This window comes from Rhinolophus sinicus, chromosome 13 (genome assembly GCF_057876585.1).
Source record: "Rhinolophus sinicus isolate RSI-liver-muscle chromosome 13, RSI-T2T, whole genome shotgun sequence".
Taxonomy (NCBI): Eukaryota; Metazoa; Chordata; class Mammalia; order Chiroptera; family Rhinolophidae; genus Rhinolophus; species Rhinolophus sinicus.
Genome location: NC_142513.1, coordinates 22,153,575 through 22,166,402, shown reverse-complemented (window position 1 = coordinate 22,166,402; position 12,828 = coordinate 22,153,575). Strand labels below are relative to the sequence as shown.

General features: G+C 40.7%; 1 protein-coding gene across 2 annotated transcripts in view; it reads left to right on the top strand.

Annotated features, from left to right (window-relative positions):
* Positions 1-12,828, top strand: part of KIF3B (kinesin family member 3B) — a 38,038-nt gene that overhangs the window by 10,652 nt on the left and 14,558 nt on the right. For both annotated transcript variants that reach the window (XM_019748514.3, XM_074318317.2), the window contains one exon: positions 10,599-12,065. In XM_019748514.3, the coding sequence (XP_019604073.2) occupies positions 10,662-12,065 (1,404 nt within the window). In that variant the 5' untranslated portion in view covers positions 10,599-10,661. The remainder of the gene's footprint in view (positions 1-10,598; positions 12,066-12,828) is intronic.

Genomic DNA, 12,828 nt, shown 5'->3' with positions numbered 1-12,828 from the left:
CTCCCTCTTTTAAATATAGATTTTGTGGTGGCTCTCTACTGAGCCGAATGGCAGTCTGATTAAAAGGAAAAATCACACTACACACACCCATGTTCACTACAGCATAATTCACCATAGCCGACAGGTGGAAGTAGCCCAGATGTTCACGGGCAGATCAGTGGATAAAGAAAATGTGTGTACTTACAATGGGATATTATTTATCCTTAAATAAGGAGATCTTGTCACGTGTTATAACATGAACCTTGAGGTAGAAGGGTGGTTTCAGGGCCTGCGGAGAAGGGGAAATGGGGAGTTGTTGTCTGAGAGGCACAGAGTTTCAGTTTGGCAAGATGAAAAAGTTCTAGAGATCTATTATACAACAATGTGGATGTAGTTAACACTACTAAACTGTGTAGACTTAAAAATGGTGAAGAGAGTATATTTTATTTTATGTTGTTTAACTACAATTTAAAAGTTAAAAGAAAAAAAAACCCATTGGTCAGAGGACATTTTTTCATTGTGATTATGGAAAATCTCATACATAAAAGTAGAATAGTAAATGAACCATGAACCTATTACCCAGTTATCAGCACATGGTCATTGTGTTTTACCTATAACCTCCCATCCACCTTACCCCCCCCACCCCTAATTATGTTGATCCCAGACAGCCTATACCTTTATCTGAAAATACTTTTGTGCGTATCGTGTTTCCCCAAAAATAAGACCTAGCCGGACCAGTCACCTCTAATGTGTCTTTTGGAGCAAAAATTAATATAAGACTGGGTCTTATTTTACTATAATAGGTGACCAGGTCTTTATAATATAATATAATATAATATAATATAATATAATATAATATAATATAATATAATACCGGGTCTTATATTAATTTTTGTTCCAAAAGATGCATTAGAGCTGATTGTCCAGCTAGGTCTTATTTTCGGGGAAACATGGTATCTCAAAGTAAGAACCTTCTTTTAAAACATTTTTTTTAAAATGATTATCTTTTTAAAAAAAATTTTATTGGGGAATATTGGGGAACAGTGTATTTCTCAAGGCCCAAGTCATCGTTCTTCAATCTAGTTGTGGAGGACGCAGCTCACTGGCCCATGTGGGAATCGAACCGGCAACCCTGTTGTTCAGAGCCCGTGCTCTAACCAACATAGCCATCCAGCCACCTCCAAGAACCTTCTTTTATAAATACCATTTCCACAGTTAAAAAAGTAACAATTCCTTAACACTGTCTCATATCCAAATGTTCAGATTTCCTTGATTGTCTCATACATTTTTTAACACTTGGCTTGTTTGACTCAAGATCCAAAAAAAGGGCCCCAATCATGGGCCAGATGTTGTATTTGCTTGATTAAGCCTCCTACCTCAGAGTGTATATTTTTAGCAGAGAAACAACTTCATTTCTTTCCAAGTTCATGGCAGGAAGGCTCTGCCTGCTTCCTAGCTCAGTGGTGGTTTAGAGCATGAGCGCTGCATGCCGGGGCCATGTGGACAACAGGGTACACTATTGGTGGGAGGATAAATGGTACAGCCTAGGGATGGGGGTAAGATGGCGCCCTCTGCCAAAACTATGCATAGCATTTACATGTCTAGGAATGGATCCTACTAATTACTCCCACCTGTAACTAAAGGTATATGCTAAGGGTATTCACTGCAACATTGTTTATAATAGCAAAAGACCAGAAATGATCAGAAGGTCCCTCAGCAAGGGGGCTAATCAAGTATATTATAGGACAGCCATACCATGGCATCTGGGCAGCTGTTTTAAAGGGGAGTGGGGTTGTCTCCAGTATCTATAAAGTGAGATGGAGCATGGTGCCTAGTGTACTTCCACTTGAGTTTAAAAAAGAAAAAAAGGGGGCCGGCCCGGTGGCTCAGGCGGTTAGAGCTCCGTGCTCCTAACTCCGAAGGCTGCCGGTTCGATTCCCACATGGGCCAGTGGGCTCTCAACCACAAAGTTGCCAGTTCAATTCCTCGAGTCCCGCAGGGGATGGTGGGCTTTGCCCCCTGCAACTAAGATTGAACACGGAACCTTGAGCTGAGCTGCTGCTGAGCTCCCGGATGGCTCAGTTGGTTGGAGCACGTCCTCTCAACCACAAGGTTGCCAGTTCGACTCCCGCAAGGGATGGTGGGCTGCTCCCCCTGCGACTAGCAATGGCAACTGGACCTGGAGCTGAGCTGCACCCTCCACAACTAAGACTGAAAAAACAACAACTTGAAGCTGAATGGCACCCTCCACAACTAAGATTGAAAGGACAACAACTTGACTTGGAAAAAAGTCCTGGAAGTACACACTGTTCCTCAATAAAGAATTGTTCCCCTTCCCCAATAAAATCTTAAAAAAAAAAAAAAAAAGAAGAAGAAAAGGAAAAAGTGGGGGAGCAATACAGATACCTTAATGCTTGCATATGTATCGAGTTCCTCCCAGGGTAGGAGGAGGGTTTCCTTGTTCACTGTATACTCACCCAAACAGCTTGAATTGTTTTAATCTCTGCATGTATTGATACATACATGTATATATGTGTGTGGTGTGTGTGTGTGTGTGTTTTAAAAATGGGTTTATGTGTGGGTTTTAGATAAGACTTGGTTCTGAATCCTGTCTGTTCCACTTAACTGCTGTGTGACCTTGGGCAAATTAATTTCTCTGAGCCTTATTTTTATTTTACATCCTTATTTTTATTTTATTTATTTATTTAGTTAGTTAGTTTCAGGTGTATAAAACAATGTAATAGTTAGATATTCACAATCCCATCCTTATTTTTAAAATAGGGCTAATAGCTATTCCTCCTAAGATGATTGTGAAGATTAGAAGAAGGATATACATTAAACTCTTAATATATTGTGAGTTGTGACTATTGAATACAACAAAACTCCAGACTCACATTGATTCTGAAGGAGAAGTGTCCTCTAGACTTGAATATATCTTTTATGAATGTATTCTATGAATGTTTCACAATTGGATACAAAAAAGGATTTATCCCCCTCTTTTTTCCTCTTTGATAAATGCTTTCTTTGTTTGCTTATTTCTCTCATCAAATGACGGGGAGCACATGGCGACAGTTTGAATCCAGAGCAGGTATTTATTTGTTCATGTTTCTTGCCTGTGACCTTTCTAGGTTTCTTTCCAGACAAGTAGCCTGTCTTTCTAAGACACTTAACCTGAAATCAAGGTATTGGACAATTCCCCCCACCCCCCAGAGGAAAAAATAGCTTTATGGCAATCCCCCTGCTTGATTATAAGAAATTAAATATATGCACCTATTAAAAAGGCCATAGAGAGCCAAAAAAATCACTTGCAAGCTCACCCCCAGAGATCAATATTGCTTGCATTTCCTGAGTTTTTATTACAGATTTTGTGCTAGGCTAAGCATTTAACATTTATTAGCTTATTTAGTTCTTAGAACAGGCCTTTAAGGTAGGTGTTGTTATTAACCCCATTTTATAGAAGAAACTATGACTTAGATAACTTTCTCAAAATGTTGTAGCTCAGTGACAGAGTAGAAATCCTGACCAGTTAATTGAACACTAAAGCTCATACTTTAACCCTGACTTTACGCTGTCTCCCCACATCTTTCTCTAAACGTGTACATGTAACACACATAAACAAATCTCATGATAGTAACTATTCTGTTTGGTAGCCTGCCCTTTTTTTTTTTTTTTTTTTTTTCATTCAACAAAATGTCATGAACATTTTCCTGTATCTAAATACTTAGAGGTGTATTGCTATTCTTAATGACTACTGTATAATTTCCCATTGTAGAGCTGTGTTGTGATCTAACCAGTCCCTTACTGATGAGTATTTAAGTGGTTAGAGATGGTGTTGTGATAAACGTGAACGTGTACATGCATCTTGCACATGTATTCAGTTATTCAGTTGATAACCTTGAAATAATTCCAAGAAATGGAGTTTCTGTTTCAAGGGAGTATTGCACTTCAAGTTTACCCGTTAGTGTTTTAGTATTAATTGCTCAACTGCCCTCAAATAATTTGCGCCAGTTTGAGATGCTGTGGCTCCTGTATGTGCTGTAAGGGACGGTTTGAAAGTTCTTAGTTCACACAACTTTTTTTTAATTTTTTTTTTTTAAGGGGAACAGGACTTTATTGGAGAACAGTGTGTACTTCCAGGACTTTTTTTTTTTTCCAAGTCAAGTTGTTGTCCTTTCAATCTTAGTTGTGGAGGATGCCGTTCAGCTTCAAGTTGTCCTTTCAGTCTTAGTTGTGGAGGGCGCAGCTCAGCTCCAGGTCCAGCTGCCATTGCTAGTTGCAGGGGGCGCAGCCCACCATCCCTTGCGGGTGTCGAACCGGCAACCTTGTGGTTGAGAGAACGCGCTCCAACCAACTGAGCCATCTGGGAGCTCAGCGGCAGCTCAGCTCAAGGTGCCATGTTCAATCTTAGTTGCAGGGGGCGCTGCCCACCATCCCTTGCGGGACTCAAGGAGTTGAACTGGCAACCTTGTGGTTGAGAGCCCACTGGCCCATGTGGGATTCGAACCGGCAGCCTTCGGAGTTAGGAGCATGGAGCTCCAACCGCCTCAGCCACCGGGCTGGCCCCACACAACTCTTTGACTTGCAAAAAAGATGACCTTATGTTTATAAACAGTGGCTGTAATAAAAACAGAATATATTTTATTAGTCTGTTATTTTGACACCTCTGCTCTGAGAGCCTTTTAGGGCTGTGGCTACGTGACATTGCTACACTGACATTACAAAGTTAAAGATTCCACTGCTGGGGCCTTTCAAAAGCTCTTCTGAAGCTTCACCAGAAAATTGAGATTAGTAGTTTTATTCCTAAAGTCCTTTGTTCATCAATTAAAACATTTTTTATTACAATACCTGAATATTAGTTTACTTAATTTCACAAAACTTTTCCATCTCTTTTTTTCTCCTAATTTTATTTTTCTAACTGGGTAATACACTCACATGACTGAAAACTCAAGAGGTATAAAAGGGGATACAGTGAAAAGTCTCCCTTCTACTCTTAGCCCCCAGCCACCCCGCTCTTCTCCCTGCAGGCCCCCAGTGTTGTTATCTGGCTCTAGTGTATCCCTCCAGAACTATTTTGTGCACATTTAAGCAAATATAGAACTATTCCCTTGTCAGCACAAATGTGTCCTTTTAAAGTTCTGCAGGGCAATGGTGTTATTTTTCAACTAGACATGAATAATCTTGTTTTGAAAATTGTTAATTCCCATTGTGGTAACTGGCCATCCTGGGAACCAGAGACCCAGAATTAAACTTGCTCTCTCGGTGTGGTCCAAGGGATTGCAAACAAGGAGTCCTGGTACTCACTTCAAAACAATGAGTGACCATTGTGAAAGAGAGTAGTGTTGCTGGTGACCAGGCGGATGCACAGTAGAAACAGCTGCTTCTGAGAGAAACCTGCCCTAGGAGGTTTGGGCTGGTTAATAGGGAGTCAGTTGCTTTTATCACCTTGCCCTAGTGTTGCAGTGCTTTTCTGATGGCCCATGTGATCTATGGCTCCGGCTGCCTTTCAGACACTGAGTCCTTGAACTCGAGACTAGGCGGTTGGCAGGTGGTTGCCTGGTCTGATCTTAGAGGACATTGCGTTGGAATGCATTGATCAAAGATGCATTAGCATGCACTCTCTGTGCCCACAGATTGCTCCTCGTTGCAGGGCTGTTTCTTGCCAGCCTTTATTTTTTTCCCATTTGAAGATACCACATGAAAGAAAATTTGGAAAATGCAGAAATGTTGAAGAAGCAGGTGAAATCACCTGTAGTCCCATCACCCAAGGTGGACCACTATTGATATTTTGATGTGTGTCTTATTTTTATGTAATTGCGATTGCATACATTCAATGTTATAAACTGTGTTTTCATTTATGATCAGCATTTTCCATGTCATTGCAGAGCCTTGGTAAATGTGGCTTAATAAAATGGACTGGTATGGCGGACCTTTTTTAATCAGATCATGTGTACATGAACTTGGTCATAGACAGAGAATCTGTAAGAGCCAGGCAAGAAGTATTAATAAGGTGTGCGCAAGAAGTATTAATTAATGTGCTGGGTGTGAGACAGTAGGGAGTGGGGGTTGGGGAGGATGGAGAGACCCCGTCCACCGGAGGCAGATCAGCTCCCATTGCTGCTGCTTGGGGCGCAGGCCAGGAGCTATTAGACATTCCCATTCTTCCAGAGAAACAGAAAAATCTGTTGGTTTTTTTAATGTGAAGTTGGTGGGTTTTATTCTTTTCTTTTTTAGAAATTTTAAACATTCAGAGAATAATATAAGAGACAGCCAGAATTGGCAGACGTTAACATTTTCTCTTATTAGCTTCAAGCCTCATTTCCCTAGTGTGTGTGTGTGTGTGTGTGTGTGTGTGTGTGTGTGTGTGTGAGTGAAGAGAAATGATAAAATATTATAGATAAAATTGAAATATCCTTCCCATTTCTAGTCCTGTTCTCTACACTTCACCCTGCCCAATTTGGGCAGCTACCGTTGGGCAGCTACCATTATATTACCAAATATAAATTGTTGTATATCCCCCTGCTCCATATTTTATACTTATATGTGCAAATCCATGAGCACAATATTGTTCTACAAGTTTTTAATCATAATTATCACTCTGTAGCTTGCTTTTGTACTCAATCTATTTATCCATGTAAATATATTAACTCTAATTCAGGGGTGGTAGACTTTTTCTGTAAAAGATCAGGTAGGAAATATTTTAGGTTCTGTGGGTCATACTGTCTCTGTTGCAGTTATTCTGCTATTTTATAGCTAGTGAAGCTATAAATCATATGTAAAAGGATTATGGCTGTGTTCCAATAAAACTTTATTTGCAAAAGCAGGTTGTGGTCCAGATTCAGCCTGTAGGCTGTAATTTGCTGACCCCCTACTGTAATTTATTCCTAAAACTACTGAATAGTATACTGTCTATAATATGAATGCACCATATTTTATTTTTCAGTTCCCCTATAAATTGATGTTTAGGTTTCCAGTTTTCGTGCTATTTTAATAAGGCTGCAGGAAGCATCCTTATCTATGTTTCCTTGTGCATATGTGCAAAGGTTTTTCACCAAGACATACATATATAAAAGTGGAATTGCTGAGGGTTTTGTTTTTTTTAATAACAGGTGGGCCAAATAAAATGCTTCAGATAGAATATGAATTTCTGAACTCTGTCCTAGAATTTCTATAGGAAGCCAAGCCAATAGTTGTTGAGAAGTCAATCCACACTTAGTTCTAGAATTTGGGGTAAGACTCCATGAGAACTAACAAAAGTGAGGGTGCGTGCATCCAAACATGAAAGAGTCGGAGAATGATATGGAAGAATGTGGCTGTCCTGGGAAATGTATAACTGATATCCTTAGCAGACAAAAGAGATGAGGTTGAGGGAAAAACTCAATTCTTCACGTGTAGTAGTAAAAGGACAGTTGTTAACATCACAATGACAAGTTCTAGCAGAAAAAGTATTCAGGATGAAGGTGATGAGCTGCTGACCTGTGGTTCCATCTTTCCTGGCAATGCTGTGAGTTCCTTTAAAGATTTATCACTGTAATTAGACTGGCTAAAAGAAGAATAAAGACGGTAATAAAGTAAAGAAAGAGTATCAGGGCATCCTTCCAAGAAAACCCTCTCCTTTGAGGAGGACCCAGAGCAAGATTTTAAGCCCTGGTGGCAGGAAATTAAATTAGTCCGTCTTCCTGAAATAATACATCAATAAAACATGACTAGTTCAGTTGAGCTCAGTGAATTCAGAAAAGAAATAGTGTTCTGTGTTCTGAGTTGAGATTTAATTAAGGGGACTTGGGCTTTGGGAATTCTTTTTAAAAGAATTTTCAGATTGTTGTAGTTCATTATCATTCCTTTGTTTTGGAGAGCTCAAAAAATATACAGGGTCATAACAAGCAGCTGAACATCAAAGTCAGCCTGCTGCAGGCTTTTTTTTTCTGTTTTTTAAAATGTGCTTGGGTCATATTGTTTTGATGTGGTAGAATCTGGACAGCTCTGCCTCTTCAGGGGTATATAATCCAGAAGAATCGGTCATCTCCATGGACTTGTTCCCCACCCACCCCTTAACGTTTCTCTTACTCCTTCAAGTCTAGCATTTTGTCTAACCGTCCTATGCACAGCAGCAGAGGCCTGCACAAGGGAGGCTCGGGGGGCTGGGGTTTGAACTTGGCACCTAGACTGTTTTTGCAGGCCTCTGTTGAAGTGGAGGGAGGGGACCAGCAAGGGATCAGCCACCACTATAACTTGGGGGGCCGTTCCCCTAGAAAAGAAAAGGAGACACAGTAAACACACTGGCTATTCTAACATCTGTGTTTTTTTTCTTCTCATCTGGCAAAATTCTAATAACATCTAGAGGGTAATGAATGAAGGGCTGCCTTTTACATAGTTTTCTTTAAATGGCTTGAGATTCACTTCTAATTGAACATTGATTAGGTATTTGGATCTCAATTTAATCTGATTTTTCTTTTAGAATCATGATTACCAACAGAACCAGATAAAATGTTAGTCTAGTGATGATTAATGCCTAAAATTAGGGCTCATTGGTAATCTCTGGAATGACTCTTTGACAAGGGTCATTTGGATGAATCTGTGTTAATTTTAACCCAGCTTTATATTAATTCACAAAACACTTCCACCTTTGTAAGTGCCAATTAGTCTCACAAACATCAAAAGGAAGAAGAATGATTTATATTTTACATACTTTATAGAAAAGGGGTTCAGAGAGGGTAAGAGGTCTTCTGGTTCTTTATTCTAGACAACATTATTTTATTACATGTAACTAGAAGTATGAAAATAATTTTTCATGTTTCCATGTACTTAGCAGCAGACAGTTTTTTGTTTTGTTTTGTTTGTTTTTAATGAACTATCGGTGGGTGGGGAGACTTATTGACTATTTATTAAGCTGAGCCTGGAATGGCCCATCACTGCTTCACATTCTCCCACCTTGAAGGCAGGGAATAGATCATTCTCATAACTCAAAAGAATATTGTTATCACTGTTCTAAGTATCTATTAAAATTACAAATATACATGTCCTGTGAGTCAGTAATTGTACTTGTAGAAATTTATCCTTATAGATAGACTTTCCCACACATGAAAGGATGTGGTCCTAGGTTTTTCACAGTAAAATATCAGAAACAGCTTAAGTGCTCAGGTAGTGGTTAAATAATTATGATGCTTCCGTACAGAAGGGATATTTATTTAGCTGCTGTCATAAAGAATGAGGCAGTTCTACATTTACTGATGGAACAACTCCAAGATATGTGCTTCAGTGAGAAAAAGCAAGTGCAGGACACTGTATTATTGTGTATAACATACTTGTTTAAAGGGGAGGGGCTAAGGATGTATTAATACATATTTGCTTGTTTTACATAAAGTGGTTCAGGAAGATTAAAAATCTAGTAACACTTGCCTTGTAGGGAACTCGGTTACTGGAGAACAGGTGAAATAGAAGGACCTGTCAGCGAAGGGCCTTTTGAAACAAAATCCATGTGAGTTACCTATTTGTTTAACAACCCTGCACTGAGAATTTCAGGAGTTCGAGGTCCTTGTATGTACCTCTTTCCTCTGATCTGCTTGCTCCCTACTCCTTCCCCAAGGACTCATTTAATCACCCTTTCTTTTGTTCCCTGAATTTTCTGGCACCAAATGAAGGTCTCTTTTTTTGTTTTCACTTTAAAATTTTTCATACCTATTTTCTTATTTGCATTCAAATTGTATTAAATTTATTGATTGGGTAAGTGCCTTCTGTGTAAGGCATTACATCACATCCTCATTTATTTGAATACATTTTACACAAGCCATCGTTGATGATTTTAGAATGGAAAAGTATTATCAGCTCAAGATAGGAAATTCAAACTATAAACGAACATATAGTGGAAAGTTTTTTTCTCTCCGGTGACCTTGAGTCCCTTAGGCCCACGGTTCCCCTGCTGAGCCTGCCACTGTTACCACTTTTACATGTGTACTTCTAATAATATTGTATGCATATCAAACATAAACATGCATATATCCCCCTTCTTACATACTGTGTAAACTATACTATACCTACTGTTTCTCATATACTTTTTTTACTTAACAACATATAGGACCACATTTAGATGAGCACATTGTTTTTAGTAACTGCATAGGACTCCACTACATATATTAAATATATTTAATTTATTTAATCACCCTCCTCTTGATGGGAATTGGGGTTGTCCACAGTCTATTGCTACCACAAATGATGCCACAACAAATATCCTTGTATCTGTAGGATAAATTCTTAGGAATACAACTGCTGGGTCAACAGTCTGTGCATTTAAAATTTTGCTCTATGCAGAGGTTGTAGTAGTTCAACAGGAAGTAAAATTATCCAGGCTTTTAAAAGGTTTCCAGCTGCCGCAGCCTGTAGTGTAAGATAAAATATCGGTCTAAGGGAGGGCAAGCAACTTAACACTATTGGTGGACTGAGAGTCTTTATTTTTCCCATTGAAGCTGGTTAAGATCCCGTGAGTAACATATACAGTGTAGTAAAGTTATTAAATGTAGCCATCAGGTTATAGCAAGATGAAGGTGACTTGGATGTTTCAGCTGCAGTTGAGCAGCCCCCAGTGACAACTGTACTGTCTTTACTTACTTGTCCTTGTTTTCTAGGACCATAGCATCCTGAGACATTTTGGATTCGTAGCTCCAAGATCAATCCTGCCAGAGTTCATCATGTCCAAGCTAAAAAGCTCAGAGTCGGTCCGGGTGGTGGTTCGCTGTCGTCCCATGAACGGCAAGGAAAAGGCCGCTTTGTATGACAAGGTGGTAGATGTGGACGTGAAGTTGGGCCAGGTATCCGTGAAGAACCCCAGAGGAGTGGCCCATGAAATGCCCAAGACCTTCACCTTCGATGCAGTCTACGACTGGAACGCCAAACAGTTTGAACTCTATGATGAGACGTTCCGACCACTCGTGGACTCTGTCCTGCAGGGTTTCAATGGGACGATATTTGCCTATGGACAAACGGGGACTGGGAAAACCTACACAATGGAAGGAGTCCGTGGGGACCCTGAAAAAAGAGGGGTCATCCCCAACTCATTTGATCACATCTTCACCCATATCTCTCGATCCCAGAATCAGCAGTACCTGGTCAGGGCTTCTTACTTAGAGATCTACCAGGAGGAGATCCGAGATCTGCTCTCAAAGGATCAGACCAAAAGGCTTGAGCTCAAAGAGAGGCCTGATACGGGAGTGTATGTGAAAGACCTGTCTTCCTTTGTCACCAAGAGTGTGAAGGAAATCGAGCACGTGATGAACGTGGGGAACCAGAACCGTTCTGTTGGTGCTACCAACATGAATGAGCACAGTTCACGTTCTCACGCAATTTTTGTTATCACCATCGAGTGCAGTGAGGTGGGCCTCGATGGAGAAAACCATATCCGTGTAGGGAAATTGAACCTCGTTGACCTTGCTGGCAGCGAACGGCAAGCCAAGACCGGGGCGCAAGGGGAAAGATTGAAGGAAGCGACCAAGATCAACCTGTCCCTTTCGGCCTTAGGTAATGTCATCTCTGCCCTGGTAGATGGCAAAAGCACTCACATTCCATACCGGGACTCAAAGCTTACCAGGCTCCTCCAAGATTCTCTCGGCGGCAATGCTAAAACTGTGATGGTGGCCAACGTGGGGCCTGCCTCTTACAATGTAGAAGAGACTCTGACCACTCTGAGATATGCCAACCGTGCCAAAAACATTAAGAACAAGCCAAGGGTCAACGAGGACCCTAAGGATGCCCTCCTTCGAGAATTCCAGGAAGAGATTGCTCGGCTCAAGGCCCAGCTGGAAAAACGGTCCATCGGCCGGAGGAAGAAGCGAGAGAAGCGGAGGGAAGGTGGTGGCAGTGGTGGGGGTGGGGAAGAGGAGGAGGAGGAGGGAGAAGACGGTGAGGAGGAAGGGGATGATAAGGATGATTACTGGCGGGAGCAGCAAGAAAAGCTGGAGATTGAGAAGCGGGCCATTGTAGAGGACCACAGCTTGGTTGCGGAGGAGAAGATGAGGCTGCTGAAAGAGAAGGAGAAAAAGATGGAGGACCTGCGACGGGAGAAGGATGCGGCCGAGATGCTGGGCGCCAAAATCAAGGTACTCTGCCCTTTCCTGGGGCCTTTCTTTTCTCTTTCAAGTCTTTTTGTTTTATCAAAAAAAGTGATGAGGCATGATGTCTCTTTCGCTTTTGCATTCCCAATAGCTCCACGCTATCCAGTGCCCAGCAAACATTAGTCAAATCAAATTGAATGAAGAAAAACAATTTTTTCAAATAAAAAATTACATATTGAGATCATAGTAAGAATAATGATTCTGTATGTGCAAGTTATAAAAACATATGAAACCAACACTCAGGTTAACCCCCACCCCCCAGGGTGAGAAATAGAACAGCATCCATATCTTTACAGGTTCTTTGTTTCCCTCTCCCCCTGACGTAACCATTATCTTGGATTTGGTAGTTTATTGTTTCCTTGCTTTTAAAATAGTTTTTCCATATATGTACATATCTGTAAATAACAGATAGTTTTAGTTTCACATAACTTTTTACTTTCAGATGAATGGAATCTCACTGGTGCTTTTTTTTTTTTTCTCAATGAGATTTGTCCATGTTGATGCCTGTACCTGTGATTCATTCATTATGGCTCTTCTGAGAATTCCGTGGTATTCCATTCTCCTGAGAGTGTGGGTTGTTGCCATTTTTCTGCTATGACTGTTCTTGTACTGGACTCCAGGAGAACATGTATGTGCAAGAATTTCCTGTCTGGCATCGCCAGGTCCTAGAGTATGTGCAGCTTCAACTTCACTAGATAGTGACAAGTTGCTTTCCGAAGTGGCCCAGTGAATTGAAGCTCCTACCAGC